The sequence below is a fragment of the Podarcis muralis genome, chromosome 6 (assembly GCF_964188315.1).
Source record: "Podarcis muralis chromosome 6, rPodMur119.hap1.1, whole genome shotgun sequence".
Lineage (NCBI taxonomy): Eukaryota > Metazoa > Chordata > Lepidosauria > Squamata > Lacertidae > Podarcis > Podarcis muralis.
This window is the reverse complement of record NC_135660.1, coordinates 74,071,340-74,090,867: the sequence shown is the minus strand read 5'-3', so window position 1 is coordinate 74,090,867 and position 19,528 is coordinate 74,071,340. Positions and strand designations below refer to the sequence as shown.

The window sequence follows — 19,528 nt, the reverse complement described above, 5'->3', positions numbered from 1 at the left end:
GAGTGTTCCAGAAAGACATCTACTTCTGCTTCATTGACTATGCAAAAGCCTTTGACTGTGTCGACCACAGCAAACTATGGCAAGTTCTTAAAGAAATGGGAGTGCCTGATCACCTCATCTGTCTCCTGAGAAATCTCTATGTGGGACAAGAAGCTACAGTTAGAACTGGATATGGAACAACTGATTGGTTCAAAATTGGGAAAGGAGTACGGCAAGGCTGTATTTTGTCTCCCTGCTTATTTAATTTACATGCAGAACACACCATGCAAAAGGCTGGGCTGGATGAATCCCAAGCTGGAATTAAGATTGCCGGAAGAAATATCAACAACCTCAGATATGCAGATGACACAACCTTGATGGCAGAAAGTGAGGAGGAATTAAAGAACCTTTTAATGAGGGTGAAAGAAGAGAGCGCAAAATATGGTCTGAAGCTCAACATCAAAAAAACGAAGATCATGGCCACTGGTCCCATCACCTCCTGGCAAATAGAAGGGGAAGAAATGGAGGCAGTGAGAGATTTTACTTTCTTGGGCTCCATGATCACTGCAGATGGTGACAGCAGCCACGAAATTAAAAGACGCCTGCTTCTTGGGAGAAGGGCAATGACAGGCCTAGACAGCATCTTGAGAAGTAGAGACGTCACCTTGCCAACAAAGGTCCGTATAGTTAAAGCCATGGTTTTCCCAGTAGTGATGTATGGAAGTGAGAGCTGGACCATAAAGAAGGCTGATCGCCGAAGAATTGATGCTTTTGAATTATGGTGCTGGAGGAGACTCTTGAGAGTCCCATGGACTGCAAGAAGATCAAACGCATCCATTCTTAAGGAAATCAGCCCTGAGTGCTCACTGGAAGGACAGATCGTGAAGCTGAGGCTCCAGTACTTTGGTCATCTCATGAGAAGAGAAGACTCCCTGGAGAAGACACTGATGCTGGGAAAGATGGAGGGCACAAGGAGAAGGGGGCGACAGAGGACGAGATGGTTGGATAGTGTTTTCGAGGTTACCAGCTTCAGTTTGACCAAACTGCGGGAGGTAGTGGAGGCCAGAGGTGCCTGGCGTGCTCTGGTCCATGGGGTCATGAAGAGTCGGACACGACTAAACGACTAAACAACAACAAAACTGAAGAGCAAAGCTATGCAGTCCTGTTCTGAACTCTGACCCTTCTGCTAAAGGCTGAAGCAGCAGAGGGCTACCTTAGAAGATATATTGCAAAGCTTCCTCATGGCCACAACCATGTCATTCTGCATCAAGAAGCTATCTGATGAAGAATGGCCATCAGGAAAACATAAGCTAATGAATGCTGACAATATAGTCTATACTCCATGGATGTTCTAGGATGAAGTTAATGCAGAGTAATCAAAAGTCTACCAAACAGACCGGCATCCGCAATTGTTATACTCTGTCAAAACAGTAAGATAAACAGCCAATTCCCAGGCTGCCTGCTCGGTCGGTAGAGAAGTAAAGAAGATAGCCTTTGACTACATGTACTTTGTTGCCAAATTGCTTTACGTTCAAGAGGCACTTCTGTTTAAACTAATTTCTTGATTTCCTTAAAGCAGATGTGCACCCTGTGAAGTTCTTGAGGAAGATGCCAGCTGGCAGATTTTCCCCGCTTACACAGCCAAAGAAGAGTATGTAGTAGCTCGGGCAATTCTCTCCCCGCACCCCACCCATTATATTTTGAGTATGCTTAGTCAGTATTCTTTAAAGCAGGGAGAAACAACATAGTGCCCTACAGATGTTGTTGCACTCCAACTCCCATTAGCCCCAGCCAGCATGGGCAATGGGCCAAGATGAGGGGATCTGCAGTCCTGCAACATCTGGAGGACAATAGGTTTTTTATTCCAAGGCAAATAGCAGATACCAGACCCCCAGTCTGAATTTGGGCCACCAATGGGTGCAAACCATTAAAGACACTTCAGTCCTGATGTGCATATGGGCCCAATACCTGCTATTTGCTTTTTAAAAGTTATTCAAACCATTTCTACTTTCATGGTCCCATGATCTACCTGCAGCTAAGTTCAAGAGCCATAAATGATATTGGCCTAGACAACAGAACATTGCATGTGCCTATCAACACGTCTAGGCTGCAAACACAGGATAGATTTAATTATCACTTGTCCCCAAGCAACTCTGACTATTCTAATTCTCTGGCAGACACTTATCAGCACTTCCAGTTTGTTAAACTGACTGCACAGAGGCTGCACCAGTAAAAGATTCGAAGTCTTCATTGCTTCATTCCACCCCAAACAAACAGTTCCAAAATTCTATGGAAAAATAAACACCAGTGTTGCACAAAAGCATGCAATAAAAATAGCACAAGGTATTTCAGCAGTGTCCTATACTTTGAGAAGGTATTAAAAATCCAAACAACTTGAGATATGATGTTGCTTGCTCTGTAGGTTGATCCTCAAGCTGTTTTTGCTGCTGCAGTCAGATACAAAGGCCCAAATATGAGCACTAAACAAGCAAACAGTGTCATCCAAGCCTCTAATTAAGCTACAGAGGCTTCTGGTGTCAGAGACCATAAACCTGAAATAGCTGCCCTTCCTTTATGTGTTTTACTGAACACATAGAGTGCAGAAAAGGAGGGAGGGAGGAGAGGGGAGGGGAGCTTTGCCAAGTTCCTGTTTCAGGAAGCCTGATCAGACAAATTCCTTCGCCATCAAGGTTCTGCACAGAACCTACCAGAAAACAGAAATGCCACCAAGGGGCTTTGTTTATTTATTCATGTGGTTCTTGCAAAAACGACACCCAAAGTGGTGTAAAACGATAGAAATCAAACAATAACACAATCACTAAATTCTAAAATAAAAATAAAAATACAACAATATAAAAAGAATCTACAAACCAGACTAAAACATTTAATCCACCTTCAGGGGATTTTAAAATGAAGTATGATCAATTAATCTATAATTTTAAAAATTACTTTCATATTACCAATGCCTCAACCTTTTTGAAATATTGAAGGAAATGCGGGTTAAATGACCACTACAGCAAAAATTGCTGGTGATTCCTAGAAGGAAAGGTGGCCTTTAATATTTTATATTGCTCTCCAAATGCCACTTATGACTCCAGAATGAAAATAACCTTTACAAACCCACAACTGTGACCTTAGTTTGCTGCCTCAAAGCTCGAAATGTATCCCCACCAAATATGGCTTTATGGCTCAATCCTATCTCCCACTTATTCAGAAGGCAGGCTTGCTGTTATTAAAGTGAATGTATGATTTCTACCTTAGTCAATTTTCCCACTATTAAACCAATTACAGGCTTCATCCTACATGCATCACAAAAGAGGGGGAGGGTTGACCCAAGATACTTCTCATCCCAAAATGGACCATGACAACTTACTTGTGGCTAAACATGAAGTTAACTGGCATAGCTAAGTTATTTTTGTTCTCTCTCTCTCTTCCCGCATCCATGAATTTTGCTACTGCAGGCTAATAGCAATGTCATTGAGTTTTATGAGTCAATAATTGGCTTCCTAACCTTTGATAAGAGTACAAGGGCAGGTAATTATTACTGTAGCGTGCATTCCCCCCCCCCCCCCCGCGCCGTAGTCAAGAGTCTGACAACTCTTTCATTAAAATGTCAGCCTAGCCAGGTCCGGCGCTGCTGTCTGCAAAAATGTCAGGAGACAGGTCCCTGGTCCCTCTCTAAACAGCAGGGCTGTGAGACCACACATGCTGCTCCCCACAGATGGCCAGTCTGTCTAGCCAGCTACCCAGCATCTGGCAAGACACATTTTTTGCTTCTTCAACAGAAAAAGGAAGAGAAAAACCCTTGCAGGATAGCGTGAGAATTAACAAAAGGGAGACGCAAGGTTTATTCCTGGGATGTGTCGTGAGAACTGATCATGATGCTTTGTGGCGCATCTGAAGTTTATCTTCCTGTTTCCTTCTCCTTTCCCCCCTTGCTTCATTTCTGTTTCTGTTTCTTTTACTTCATTATTATTTCATTTGGTGTCCTCTACTCTGGGTCACTGTATGCACATGAAGGTGACAGGTGGTTAATGAAGGGCCCTGTGTGAGAGTCGGGGAAGGGAAGGTCTCTTAGGGTGAGTGGGTGGCAGAAGAAAGGGAAGCTCCCATGTGAGAGCAGGGAGGGGCGTTGCATCCTTTGCTGGCACCTGGGGTACGTGAGTACACTCACAGGTGTGGTGTGGGAAGGGTGGACAAAATTTGCAGCACCAACCCAGCCCTCACTGATGCTGCAGGACGGGCGTGGAGCATGGAAGGCTCATGGGGCCACACTGTGCTGCCTGCCCACCTGTGCGGAGGGGAAGCCCAGGCCCTTGGTGGGTGCATCCCCCCAACACTCACCTGGTGGCCATTTAGTGAGGGGGCCGTGGGTGCAGTGGCAAGGCAAGACTGGGCCCCAGGGCCCAGAGACCCCTGGCAGCATGCAGGGTGGGACGGAGATCGCTCCATAGGGGTGCCCTCAAAATCATGTGTCCGGGGCTACAGTCCCCACACTGTGCTCCTGTTTCCACCCCTTTTGTGTGAGACAAGGATAAAGATCTAACTCTGAGAGAGGTTTTTCCTTTCTTTCACAGTTTTCTTTCTGTTAGCTTTAATAAAAAGCTTCAATAAAATTTTATGGGGGGGAGGAGACTCCAAAATTGTTTTTTTGGGGGGGGGGGAGAGGAGATGAGAGGTACCTGTTGCAGGCCATTCACTTTGTTTTCATTCATTTTCTTCTCCTATAGGAGTATTTAAAGACCTGGCATCTCAAAGAAAGCATACCTTGGTGGGTGCATCCACGACAGCACCTTGGTTAACGAGGACCTCGGCCACATTGACTCGGTCTTCTTGTGCAGCCAGGTGGAGTGGAGTCAGGCCACTCTGTAAATCAGACACAGCAAGTTAGTTTCTTACAGAAGGGGCACTTGGCATCACAGAATCATAGGACTGCAGAGTTGGAAGGGACCACGAGGATCATCTAGTCCAACCCCCTGCAATCAAATTCTGATGTGCAACAAGACTTTTAGTCTCTCCCTGAGCTTAGCACAGGCACCCCCAAACTCGGCCCTCCAGATTTTTTGGGACTACAACTCCCATCATCCCTAGCTAACAGGACCAGTGGTCAGGGATGATGAGAATTGTAGTTCCAAAAGATCTGGAGGGCCGAGTTTGGGGATGCCTGGCTTAGCAGAAAATGTCCCTGTGATATGCCAACACTTTACAGTAGATAGAACCTTGGTTTTCAAACGTCTCCGTTGACGAACGTTTCGGAACTTGAACACCGAAAACCCGGAAGTAACTGCTTTGGTTTTCAAACACTTTTCGGAAGTCAAACATGCTTTGCGGCTTCCGTTTTGAGTTTCCCTATTGTATTGAGTTTTCGGTTTTTGAACATTTCAGAACTCAAACAGACTTCCGGAATGGATTACATTCGAAAACTGAGGTTCCACTGTATTAAACATGCCCCATTACAGGTTACGGTAACAAATGAGCAGACTCGTATCAGTGTACCAGTCACCGTTATTTCATAAAAGGAATGTTATTTTTGCGTACCATTGGAATAAAATGCACTACAACACACTGCTAGTCCATCATTAAAAACCTCATGGTTTATTTCTTCTCACCATTTAACCTGTTATGTAGGAGGCTAGTCAAGAGCATTGCAATTCATGTCCAGAGTCTTGCAGCTAGCCACAACCAAGCATATAGGAAATTGCTTTTTGAATGTTCAAAGATTAGATTTGTTCCCTCATCAACTCAGCAGTGTCGGTAACTTTTAAGATCTGGTACTTTGTGTCTCTCTGCTACCCCACTGTGGACTTGCTGAGCTTTGCTGAAAGTGTATATGACAGAGCAGAAAGTGACAGATGATTTAAGATGTGGACTTAAGCAGTAAATTTGTTGACAAAGCTCTTTTCTCATAGACCCAAGTCCCTCCCTGTTAAACTGAACAGCGTCTAGGCAGCTCACACCTTAACATGGTCTTCTGAATTAGACTTGCTGCCAATTCAAGCTGGTTAGAAATTAAGAAGAAGAATTTGGATTTGATATCCCGCTTTATCACTACCCTAAGGAGTCTCAAAGCAGCTAACAATCTCCTTTCCCTTCCTCCCCCACAACAAGCACTCTGTGAGGTGAGTGAGGCTGAGAGACTTAAGAGAAGTGTGACTAGCCCAAGGTCACCCAGCAGCTGCATGTGGAGGAGCAGGGAATCAAACCCGGTTCACCAGATTACAAGTCTACCGCTCTTAACCACTATACCACAGGCGAAAGCGTGGCCTTCCCTTCCCCGAGTTTTGACATGTTGATTTGAAATGTGCTCAGCCTAAGCTTTTTATGCAAACACAAACATATACAAACATCTATAGAAACATAATACATGCACACAGCCTGATATTTCAAAAGTTGTGTCACAACACCCACCCTTTCCTCTTTGCTTTTAATTAAGTCAGGGCAAACTTTCCAACAAATGTGAAATAAACACACAGGCCACCAAAACTTGATGAATATTCATGGCAACGTAATATACTCAAGTAGCAGGCAATCTCCACAAGGCGGTTTCATTGTGAACTTGCTGCTGCTCATTTTGCACAGCATCCACATATCACTGTTAGCATTGAAATTGCACAATTCCCCCCACCCAAATTTAATTTGGATTTACCTTTCCTGCACCTTTTTTTTTTAACTCACTGGATTTTTCATGGAAACCATAAATCCAGATTAAATAGGAAAATAATATGGGAAAGGTGTTTGTATGAGGATGGACGCAGTGGAAAACTTCAGTGTGTAGTTAGCAATATATGAGCACATGACAAACTTCTGTGTGGAAACGCTCCAAGAATCTGACCAAGAATGCTACCTAGTTGGAATAATAATGGAACAGGGATCACATTAAGGCTGAAGCATTGCATGAATAGGTAGTGAAGAAAGACAATGCAGGTCTAGCAAGCTCTGACGCTGTTCCTGTTTGTACCTCCTGCCCAAGAAGTACACCTATGGCCTTTTCGGTGCCAGGTAAATGAAACCAAACTTTATTTGCGTCAGCCATAGGCCATAGCAACAAAAGAACATTGCAATATACATGGAACAGAAATAAAAAGTTGATTATATAAAACACAGATTACATAAAACACAGTCAAATAGTGGATCTTATTCTGATTGCCCCAGCTAAAAACCCTGCAGCCTTTGCTGTCACCTGCTCATCTTGATCTGCCAAGAGAAAGGACACTGTGGCAGTGGTTGGGCAACCCGGAATGGACAATAAAGGTGGGTGATAATCTCATTCCTCAAGTCTTTATAAAGAGTGCAAGCCAGAAGGGCATGCGCCACCAATTCGGTGCTGCCATCTCCACAGGGACATAAGCATTTTTCGTGTGGAATCTGTTGGAATCGTCCCTCAAGTACAGCCGAGGGCAGTAGATTCAACCTTGCGAGAGTAAAAGCACATCTATATTTTGGGATTGCTAGTTTATGCAGATAGGGCGCCGGAGAAGCAAAATGGGAAGGTGGATTTATGGCATGCCTTTCTCTGGTGTCATTACAGATAAGGAGTGAGTTGTACATAGCAAACAAGCAAAGGGGAAATGGCTGCTGAGCTGCACCCACCATTGTGAGGCCTGAGGAGATGATGATGATGCCTCTCCAGCTGCTGTTATTGGCTGTGGACATCCTGTGATGTCACATAAGCACATGGAAGCTCAGTGGATATACAAAAGCAGCCCAAGGGGAAAGCCCAAGGCAAAAGCTTGAAGAGGATATGGTGGACAACAGCTGTGTTATTCAGTACTTGGCGGCAAATGGAAGGAGGCCATCATCCATCAATGAGATGCTGTGGAGCAATGAGAAGGCAAGTATACCTGCTGAGCAGGACCGAAGCTTGAAAGTGGCAGATATCCATGGTTGGAAGCTGGCAATGGACCTGGCAGAAGCTGTGATTAGCATGTGGAAGCCCGGGATGCCACAGGGCTGAAGGAGGCTGAAGTTTGTGTACATAAGCTGGTTGAAATTCACCTTCAGAAGGCCATTGACAAAAGCTGTGTGGATATTTGTGGGTTGATGCTGGGGTAAGTATGAATGGTGAGTGTGGACATAGGTCACCCACCAGAAACGGTATGCCTGGGAATTGCATGTTCAGATAGTAGTGTAAGCTGCCCTCCAGGCTCTGGGCGAATGAACCACTGGATCATGGGTGGAAGCCAGCGGAGGTTGGCAGGCTGGCCAGTGGAGGTGGCTGGATGATAACTGTTGAATGAGGACCATTCCCCTCACCATATCTGTGTTTGCCTTTCATGGATGTCACAAGCTGACGAGGCTTTCCCCAAAAGCAGCAATGAAGGGGACAGCAGAGCTTAAGCATGCCATCTTCTACTTCTAAATCAAGGTATTTCTACATACATCTAAGTAACGTTCATGACATTCCCCTTTCCAGTACCAGGATGGGAGGCTGTGCAGATGCATACCTAAGCAGTTGATGTGGGCTACAAACTTCCTGTGATGTCACAAATGGACAGGGTGGCTGAGGGGGAAGAGGCAGTTACTAGTGGAAGGTGGCTGGAAGAAGGGAGAAACCCCACTAGAAGGTTCAGGGGAAGTTGGGGTAGGTAGGCAGGGCCAGCTGGATATGCAGAAGTTGAATATGGGCTGACTCCCTTCTGTCTACTTGCATTGCCAATGTTTTGTTCTCTCATGGCTCCTGTACCTGTCTTGCCTAGATCGCTTGGCAAGAGCCCCAGCCCTTTAACGGTTCCCGTGCCCACTGGACCCAGCACATGCTCCTTTGCAACATCCGAAGCCAACAGTAGCCAGGAAGATGTGCCAGGTGAATTAATTTTCACTTTCCCAGGCATTCTGAGATCATTTTAAGATCTCCAGTGTTTTCAGCTCTCCTGTGCCAATCAAGTTTTGCTGTTGCTCGTTTTATTCATTCAGTTTTGTACTGTGATTGACCTTGATCTGTTAAATTTTCAGAGCTCTTGTAGATTTTTTTTTAATGGTTTTCAGCTTTTATTGTTAAGTATCCAGTGGGTATTGTCGACTGGGCAATATACATTATGCTGGCTTTTGAAGTTGCACCTGTTTACACAGGCATTCCTTTGATCACTCAACCTGAGCTTCCTGTTTTAAATGCCATGCTATTTTATTGCATAATTGAATTATGGATGGTTTTTTAAAAAAACTTTTAATTGGATTGTTTTATTGTGCATTTTAATTATGGATGGTTATAGTTCAAAGTTTGTAAAAGTCTGTTTTTGCATTAAGTACTGTATAAATGAATACATAAATATTGCCAATAAATAAATACTTGAGATAGTATTGATGCCAAACACAGTGATATACTTTTTTGGGTGGTACCATACAACATCATCCCTCTCCAATCACAAACCCTAGCAAAAGGGGTTTCCCCTCTTCAAAAGTTGTCAGAATGTATACTGCCCAATAGACAATATCTTCTGGATAGACAACAGGAAAATTGAGGTTAGATTCACACCATGTATTTAAAACGCCACTGGGAGAAGTACAGAGAGAAGAAACACAAATAGATTTTCAAAGTCATTCAGGGTCTGGCTAAGCATTTTCAAAATGATTTCTCTATTCAGTGCGCTGCCTGGGTGGTTGAACTGAGCACTGTTCTGCAGGTGCACAAACAGAATGCTTTAAAACACACTGCAGCAGAGACAAGCCACCAGGAAGTCGAAGTCAGTGCTTGCATGGACAGGCAAGTAAGCAAGGGAACAAGGTGGGGACAATCTGCAGATAATTCTCTTCTTGTGCAAATGAAATATGCCAACTGCACTTTTGGGCTTCATTTTTTGGATTTGTACCACAATCAGAAACCAAGTTGATCCACAGGAGTGATAGCAGAATCGGAGAAAACTCTGTGCCAAGGTTCTTGTATTGCTTCCTGATTTCTTTAAAGAGGAGGCACCTATAAAGGTGGTATATAGAGCTGCCTAAGGAGTAGTGAGTTGCCATTTGCCCCACATAATAATAATAATAATAATAATAATAATAATAATAATAATAATAATAATTTATTATTTGTACCCCGCCCATCTGGCTGGGTTTCCCCAGCCACTCTGGGCGGCTTCCAACAAAGATGAAAGATACACTAAAATTTCACATATTAAAAACTTCCCTGAACAGGGCTGCCTTCAGATGTCTTCTGAATGTCAGGTAGATGTTTATCGCTTTGACATCTGATGGGAGGGCCACTACCGAGAAGGCCCTCTGCCTTGTTCCCTGTAACTTGGCCTCTCGCAGTGAGGGAACCGCCAGAAGGCCCTCGGAGCTGGACCTCAGTGTCCAGGCAGAATGATGGGGGAGGAGACGCTCCTTCAGATATACTGGACCGAGGCCGTTTAGGGCTTTAAAGGTCAGCACCAACACTTTGAATTGTGCTCGGAAACGTACTGGGAGCCAATGTAGGTCTTTCAAGACCGGTGTTATATGGTCTCGGCGGCCGCTCCCAGTCACCAGTCTAGCTGCCGCATTCTGGATTAGTTGTAGTTTCTGGGTCACCTTCAAAGGTAGCCCCACGTAGAGCGCATTGCAGTAGTCCAAGCGGGAGATAACCAGAGCACATACCACTCTGGCGAGACAGTCTAAAGGCAGATAGGGTCTCAGCCTACGTACCAGATGGAGCTGGTAAACAGCTGCCCTGGATACAGATTTGACCTGTGCCTCCATGGACAGCTGTGAGTCCAAAATGACTCCCAGGCTGCGCACAATCATATTTAATAGAGGTTTCCTGTCACATACACTCCATATTTGTAAGTCATCCATGTCCTCCTCAGATGTCACCAGATTGGAGCTTTCATCACCCATAATAACCATTGGCTATGCTGGTTGGGACCAATGGGAACTTGGGAGTCTGGCAACATCTCCTGCATTCCCCCCACCCAGCAGTGTTTCCCCAACCAGCTGCTTTTAGACGACAATTCCCATCATCCCTGACCACTGGTCCTGCTAGCAAGGGCTGTTGGGAATCGTAAGTCCAAAAAGAGCTGGAGACCCAAGTCTGGGAAACTAGAGCACACAAAGAAGAAAACATACCTTGTTGCTAAGATTCACATTAGCATTTCTGGTGAGAAGCAATGACACCATGTCCACGTGGCCCTCCTGGGAGGCAAGATGCACAGGAGCAATGCCCTGCCTGGTCACAGCATTCGCATCGGCACCATATTCCAGTAACGTGGTTGCTATATCCATCTGGTTCTTCTTGGAAGCTATGTGAAGTGGTGTGTAGCCATTCTGCCAGTGCAAAAAAACCAAAATATTTGGGTCATCGGCTCATTCAAAAAATACTAGGAATACTAACTTTCCCTCACGTCTCATGACTGCTTGTATTTTGAATTTTTTATATAAAAAACACCTCTATTTCATATGACCAGCCTTTAGGATTTCTTGCATAATATGCTCACAGAGATTAGGATAAAAGCTTTTCTTCTTTTTTACAAAAAAATCCTCTCATGTAAAAGAAACATTAAATCATATTTATTTCATTGATATGGTAACATATCGCTTGCAGAATACCATAAAACAGCTATTTACTGGTTTCCTTATTATTCCAGTCAGCTCAGGTAATGAGGAATCCTCAAGGGGACATAACATGAGGTTTGTTCTCATCTCTTTCCTGCCAAGCTGCCCTTGCAAAATGAAATCTGAAGGTAGGAACCTGATCCCACAACTACATGGAGGCAGAAGAGTTGGCCTAGTATGATCAACGAGGCCCAAAGATGTGGACTAGAAGGTACAGACTACTGGCAATATTAGGAGAGACTGAAACACAACCCTTGAGAAGGTTAGTGGGGGGCTGCTACTCCAAGACCACCTCAGCCACATAATGGAAAGCCCCACTTCCTCATGCGGCTCAACTGGTGCAGTGAGGTGGAGAGTTAGGGTCTCATGCTGTCTAGATTATGTCCCTGAAGGCCAGAGTCTATCAGAGAGTGGATAGATGTGAACCCATGTCCAATCTTGAGGGCAGGCTTATGGTTGCTTGTAAGGGAAAGAATGATTTGTGAGGATGGCCTATAGTACAGGCCAGGGGTCTGCAACCTTTAAGACAAAAAGAGCCACTTGGACCCATTTCCAAAGGAAAAAAAAAACTGGGAGCCGCAAAACCATTGCGACATTTAAAGCATGCGCGCCGCTGCCCTCCGATCTGACAGTGGGTGGGAAGGTGACGTCGGGACGGTGCGTGACTAACGCACGCACCACCCCCATGCGACGTCACAGCCAGTACAGCGCCCGCCACAGTGGGGAGTGTCGGGGCGCACAATGTGCCTCCTCCCCTCGCTAGTATCCGCCCCGGAGCCGCGGCAAAGGTGTAAAAGAGCCACATGCGGCTCCGGAGCCGCGGGTTGCAGACCCCTGGTACAGGCCTTCCAGAAGTCCACAGTTTATCCTGAAGAATCTTCACTTTCTGTTTGTTTTTCAAATTGTTTAAAGCAGTTCTACCCTGCAGCTTATTTGACTACATTCACAAGGGCACACACTACAAGAAAACCTAAATTTAATCAACAGGAAAACAATTAATATCAGAAACTATTTCTAGTTTGAAGTTTTGCTTCTGAAACAAGTTGTTGAGGTAAGAAGAGGAAAAACAAGAGAGTGCCGGTAAGGTATATGTATGAGTAATAAGGGACAGTTTGAAAGGAAAGGCATCCAAGGTAAGCTGATGGGCATTTCATAGCAACATGGCATCTTCTAGCACCTTCTAAGTAAACAAATGCATTACAATGTGGTGTAAGCATAAGACTGGTGTGTGTTTTGCGGCTCTCGGGTAGATGAAAAGACCGACATGCGACTCATGTGGCTATTAGTTTGATGGTTGCCTGAATGGCATTTCGGCAATATTGTTTTAATGGATCAAGCGAGAAGAAATGGTTAAAGAGGAGAAAGAGAGAGGCAAACCAGCGAGAGTGACAAAGAGAGTAAAGGCCTTTTGAGGGAGTCCATTTCAATGACAGCAATTGCACATTTTCTTATCAGACTTAATGTCTAATAGGAAGTCATCTGCCATCCCCATGTAATTTCTCATCTGACTGCACAACATGCAGCCTCAGGCAGTGGGGGAGCAGGGAGGCAATTATTAATCCCAAAAGTGATGGTGCTCGGTTTGGTTCACTTCTATGGCTCACGTGTCGAAACATGTCTTGTTCCAGGAAGCCTCTTGGCAGGCACCGAAACGCCAAAGTGGCAGCTGCTAACCCATTTGGTAAGAGGCGAGTGACTCCGGTGACCCGATCTATAATTTCTGGTTCTCTTTCAAGCCTGTAATGTTATCATTCTGGGTTTCAGAGAGCCACTGGCACTGGGTGCAAGGGCAGCTCCTGCTCCTAGGGAAGGAGGCACTCTCTTCTTCCTCTGCTTAGCTGCTTTCAGCATCAAACTAGGTCAGCATCCTGTCCCCTATATAAAGAGTGTGCTTATTTCATATCATTGCACCGCAATGCTAAAGATTTGGAAGCCAGCCCAATTTATTTCCCAAGGCACGGCAAAGGCGTATTTCCCATACAACGAGGCCCCGCTGATGCTTCGGGCTTTCTGCATGAATTTGACTTGCCTTGCCTTTCCAATGCATAATAACTGACCCACAGCTTATACTATGATTTCCCTCCATGATCTCTTTCGTCTCTGCTCATGCAAGAGGATCTGACATCTATGCATTTAATCACCCACTGGCAGGCAGTCCAAAGGGGTTTTGTTTTTTTAATGAAATTTTTCGTCGTCTTAAAATACATCTTGGAAAGTGGAGAGCTCTGTTCCAGAGATGGAAGAATTTATATACCCAGCCTATTTCGTTTTAAATCTGATGGGCAAATGAGTTCAGTTTGATTACTGTTTTACCCTGCATTCTTAATCACTCATTTTTGCATTACGCTGCAACCCATCACTTTACAAAGCAGCCTTGCCGCCATTTGTCCAGGAGGGTCAAAAAACCCCAAACACATGCATTGTAAATGAATGCATCTCTGTAGAACAAAGTGGGGAACCTTTGACTCTTGTTGGACTCCCAGTTCTCATCATCCCTGGTTATTGGCCAGACTGGCTAACAGCAGTCAGAAATCCAAAGACACATGGGGAGAGGGACACAGGTTTCCCATCCCTGGTGTAGAAAGACCCTATGGCCTTGCATGAGCTTCATACTTAGGTGGGGATTTGGATATGGGCCCCAGTTCAACATTCCTAACCACAGCACCATCCAGCCTATCTGCACTATCAGGTTCTAAGGTTGGCTTGCTAGGTCCACATGTATAGAAATCATGGCTCTGGAGCCTATGAACCTGCAAGACTGCTTGAGTACTGATCACAATTGTCTTTCCCAGGTCCGATGTTAGCACATGGCATCTCCAGGCAAGCGCCAGGGGACTGAGACCCCAGCAAGTGCCATCACCATTGCCCATGTACTGGACTGGTTGTGCCCCTTTAAAAAACACAAGCAGCAGCATAGCCCCTTCCCACCCAACACCAAGAGCAGCTGTGGCAAAGGAGCGAGCTGTCATTTTTGTTTTTAATCCCTCCCCAATGTCCCTGATGCAGCCTTGCTCTGATGAGTAAATAGGGAGGGATTAAAGCAAAAGTTCTCTCCCACCCTCCTTCGTTGCAGCTGCCCAGTTGACTTCTTGGTGCTGAGCAGCAAGGGAAAAGAAAATTCTGCAAGGGGCCCAGCCAGCCTGTTCAGTGCACTTGGGTGAGTGGACCATTTTCATAATTTTTCTCTGTTGCCACCCACTCATTGCTGCAGGGATTGTGAGGCTGCTGCAGTGAGTGGCTCAATGAGCCATCGTCTTAACAATTCCCCAGTGCCCCAGACTGAGCAACACTACACTGGGAATTAAAGCACCAGCTTCCTCCCTTGCAGGTCCCTGTTCTTTGCAGCACTTACCTGATTTTGTGCCTAGTAAGGACATGCGAGGGCACCATGCTAAGGACACTTTGTCCGCACCCCCAGCTTGGAGGCAGCTCTAGTCTTCCCCATCAGATTCACCAAAGCTTAACCAGCACCTTTCAGAAAAGCCTTTTGCTACCACCTGAGCATTTTTCAGTCTGACCTTCCTTAGAGAGTCACGAAAATTCTCAAACAAAACATTTCAGTGGGGTTTCTAAAGCATATGGCACATCTTTAATCAAAATGGTGCTGCCTCTTCTTGGGTTGTGATCAGACTAAGACTACAATCCTGTGCCCATTAGGGGGAGTAAGCCCAGTCAAACACTTCCAAGTAAACACACATTGGAGAGCATGAGAAAAATATGAAAAATAGAGATGCTGGGAGGCAGTCACGTAGGCGCTTTCCTGACTCCAATTATCACTTTATGTGATCTGATTTTTTTAAAAGTACCAATCTCCCAAACTATACCATGCACAGAAATCCTTAACAGCATTTTGCCAGTTTATTACCCAATTATCACTTTATGTGATCTGATTTTTTTAAAAGTACCAATCTCCCAAACTATACCATGCACAGAAATCCTTAACAGCATTTTGCCAGTTTTGCTCTAAAATGGTATGCATTGTTTGTTTGTTTTCAATTTCTAGGCAGTCCACACACATTTATGATGCCACATAGATGCCGGTGAAAAAGACAACAATCATGCAAGGATCTTACCTCATTTTTCATCAGCTTAACTTCCCTTTCTCCCGACAAAAGGATTAAGGATAAACAAAATATATGCAGAAAAGCAGCCTGTTCAGGTGACATTTTGCCCTCAACTAGGAAACTGGGTGGCAGGAAGTAGAAAAGATCAGGAACTGGGGCCTTGGGTATTGTCACATGCTTTTCATACTTCCCTCATGTTCTCCTCCTTACAGGAAGGAATTATCCAGGGAGAACCAATGTCTATGATAAAGTAGGACTTCCCTGATGTTGTGAGATAAAATAATCTCCAGCTCAGGATCAGGCCTAAGACTCCCTCAAGTACTCTTCCTCTCCATCACCATCAGACTTCTGGGATTCCCAGTTAGGTTAATATATTAATGTCCCTTTAACCCAACAAGGGAAACTTGTAGTCTTCCAAATGTTGGTCTCTAACTCCTGTCAAGTCTGGTCAGCATGGTCAGTAGTAGGGGTGGATGAGAACTGTTGAAACATCTGGAAAGGTACAGATTCCTCATCTGTGCTTTAACCAGAGAAGAGGAAGGTCTCTTTGCTGAGGTACAATGAAGATATAAAGATGTTCCCTGGGACACCTGATACACCAAGCAATGGCACCCATATTTGTGCGAAGCCATTCTCAGGAAGGCTCATCAGGCCTAATCTCTAGGACATGTTGGGCTGTACACCACCATATTTTACACAGAACAGAACCATTGAAATTAATTGAGCTTGACTAAACTAGGTCGATTAATTGCAGTGGATCTACACCGAGTAAAAGTTTGTGAAATACAACCCAGTTTCGTACTGATGTGGATGTGGCAGTCTCATTCTGTACAGCTGCCGTGGAAAAAAGAGGATTTGAATTTAGTTTGTGTTTGTGACATTATTATTATTGGTTAGAAGTTTATGGGAGGCCCCCCCCCCCTATTTTGAGCTGATGTCTGAACTGAATGGAGGATTACGTGTTTCAAACCCAAGTTAGGGAGATATATAATGGGGATATCTATCCTTCCCTCTCCTTAATGGAGGATTTTAGGCAACACCCATATGATCTTCTCATTATGGCTGCGACCAGCAGAGGAGAATGTTTTCAGCAAAGTCCCTTATGCCACTGTCAAATATTTAAATATTTTTCTAACAACTTCTGCATCTGGAAGTGTGTAGACTGTTCCTGACCAGAGTTAGTAAGGTACATGGCAATTTCTCGAAAGGAAGGAACGTGGAACGGATGCTGTGGAATGGCTGCATAAAAGCTAACTATCTGGTCCTTCATCCCACAGAGCAAGCACGGGTACCTTTGCAGAGGCGTGAGGTGAGGCTCCCTGGTCCAAGAGTAGCAGTGCCACTTTCTGATTATCGTAATGTGCCGCGACATGCAGTGGAGTTAAACCACTCTAAAAATACGTGCAGAACAAACAGGCATTGTTAGAAAACCACCATACATTAAAAAAGAAAAAGAAAAAAAGAAATCTGGAGAATTAGGTTAATCTAGGTTTGGTGAGACTACTGTGGAACTAAACTAAGGTTTTGAAATGATAAATGACAACAAAGAAGACAGTACAACACAAACTACTCGATTTGTAGGTGGGTATTCTCCCTCTTCACTGCACTCCTGGCCTCCCAAACATACCAGGCATGAGAAATATATATTCACAGTACACTCCCATGCTTCTTGAGCATCAAAGTACCCATTCCATTGTATGTTACAACCCTTCATGGGCTTTATCACTTCAGAATAGGGGTTGGGGTGTGTGTGTGTAAATTTGAACGCTCTGAAATCTTTAAGACTAGCCCATCAAAGAGAATGCTTCTATAGTTTGGCCTCCTCTTGGACCTGATGGTTTTCTCTGTGCAGGAAGTATATTTAAGCTGGGGAAGTGTTCAGCCATGCAATTGAACCCACTCCAATGCATGTATTCTGAAGTTGTGCAGTCCATGAAAGCTTGTCTCGAATGGGTTGCAGAATTTTAATTCCATGTAAATGTTTTAAATATTCTGTGCACAATCACTGGTGTAACCCCTAGTAGAAGGTGGACCCCCTTTTTGGGGGGGAGGGGAAACCATCCAGAAACCACCACTCCGGCTCAGGGAGAATCCAAGACTGATGCTACAATAACCCAGAGATGCATAGGAAAATTGGAAATATCCAAGATATATCTGCTGCTGCTGTTGCTGCTACTGATAGTCTGTATTGGCTAACCATGGGAAGATCAGGACTGGGTATATTCTGCAGAAGCAGGGAGTGACTCTTGCCTGCCTCACCTTTCCAGCAGCATCTGGAGATGCATTCTTCTGAAGCAAGAGGTTGGCTACTTCAATTTTGCCGTACTTGGCTGCCACATGTAGAGGAGTAAATCCTTTCTGTAAGAGAAGCATTTCCATCAGCAATTCCCTTTTACCTCAGGGCCTTTCCCCTCCCAGACAGGGCATTTGCGCACTCGGCTGATCTATGCCAGATACATTTGCAGGGCTGTGGTTCTTTGCCAGGGCAGAAGAGAAGATGGCACCGGGCACGACGTTCAACAATAGCCAATTTTATTACATGGTGACACTTAAAGCTCCCTTACCTTGGTAGTTATGCTTAAGGATGCACCGTGATCCATAAGGACTGATGCTACATCTTCATGTCCTTCCCGTGCTGAAAGGTGCAATGGTGTATACCCTGAAGTTGTGGGGGCGTTGGGAGACGCTCCTTGCTGTAACAGCTGCTGCACTATGTCAGCTTTTCCCAGTCGCGCAGAGATGTGCAGCGGTGTTTGGTCATCCTAAACACAAAGGGAAAAGGAGCCACATACAGGGAGTTCAACACTTGCACATACGTATTACTAGTAAACAACTTTCATAGTGACCAGTGGCAATATCTGTATGGACAGCTTGAATCCTGTAGAGACCCTACGTGAATGTGGTATGTACATTATATCAAATGCAACCCAGTTCTTGGACATGTTAGACCAGTCTTTCCCAACTGGCGGCCTTCTAGAGGTTGTTGGGCTACAATGTGCATCATCCCTGACCATAGGCCATGGAATTTAGGACTGGAACAGTCTAAGGTTGGAAAAGGCTGTGTTATGAAACCTGCAAAATATACGTATGCAGGCATGCATTCAATATTGACACACATTATTAACACTCCACCTTCCTGCCTCATTTGAGGCAGTTGAACATATGGAAATGATCCAGTATTTAGAGACACTAATTCTAAGGCAGAAGGCGCCTATAGATACGCAGGTCATACGCAGGACGGCTACAGTCCCCAAGTCAGGCCATCCTAAGGCCAGCCAGGAGGAACAGAATGTGATGACTGCCAAGATTCCAGCACCTCAGAAGGTCCCACCCACCACTGCTATGATGCCTGCCCTGGAACCTGGAGAGACACCCCGGGGCATTGTGAGAAATGAAAATGGAGGTTCCAAGGTGATCACCGTGCTAGAGAGCCACTGTAGTGGTGTGAGTGTTAGGACTATGATGTGGGAGACCAAGGTTCAAATCCCCACTACATCATGAATCTCACTTGGGTCTATCACTGTTGCTATGATGTAGAAATGGGGGAAGGAGAGAACAGCATGCACCACCTTAAGTTCTTTGGCGGACAGATGGGCTATACATACAATAAGCATATAAAATAACACATAAAGAGTGCCACTGCCAAGTAAGCCTGCTGGAGCCCACCGGGAGAGGAGGAGACCTATCAGAGGGCACATTGCAGAGGGGCCCCTCAAACCTGGAGGCAACCTTCCCGATGTTGTCAGAGCAACATCTGCTTTCCCTGGAAGCTCTCCCAGTTGTTGTAGAATCCAACTTTGACCTCCTACTGTTAACTTGGCTGTTGGTTCATTCCTGCTCCGGATTTGCCCTCTTCAGACTTTGCCCAGTGCTCTGCAGGCTGGCACCCCAACCAGAACAGGCCCATGTAGCCCGCACCAAGACCTCACTGTTGTAAATTAGGGTAAACATGTATTGTACTA

The 19,528-nt window shown here is 45.0% G+C and overlaps 1 protein-coding gene across 16 annotated transcripts in view; it reads right to left on the bottom strand.

Moving 5' to 3' along the window:
• Positions 1-19,528, bottom strand: part of ANK3 (ankyrin 3) — a 398,459-nt gene that overhangs the window by 89,061 nt on the left and 289,870 nt on the right. For all 16 annotated transcript variants that reach the window (XM_077930551.1, XM_077930556.1, XM_077930558.1 and 13 more), the window contains 5 exons: positions 18,131-18,328; positions 17,826-17,924; positions 16,859-16,957; positions 11,017-11,214; positions 4,747-4,845 (listed from right to left, as the gene is read on the bottom strand). In XM_077930551.1, the coding sequence (XP_077786677.1) occupies positions 4,747-4,845; positions 11,017-11,214; positions 16,859-16,957; positions 17,826-17,924; positions 18,131-18,328 (693 nt within the window). The remainder of the gene's footprint in view (positions 1-4,746; positions 4,846-11,016; positions 11,215-16,858; positions 16,958-17,825; positions 17,925-18,130; positions 18,329-19,528) is intronic.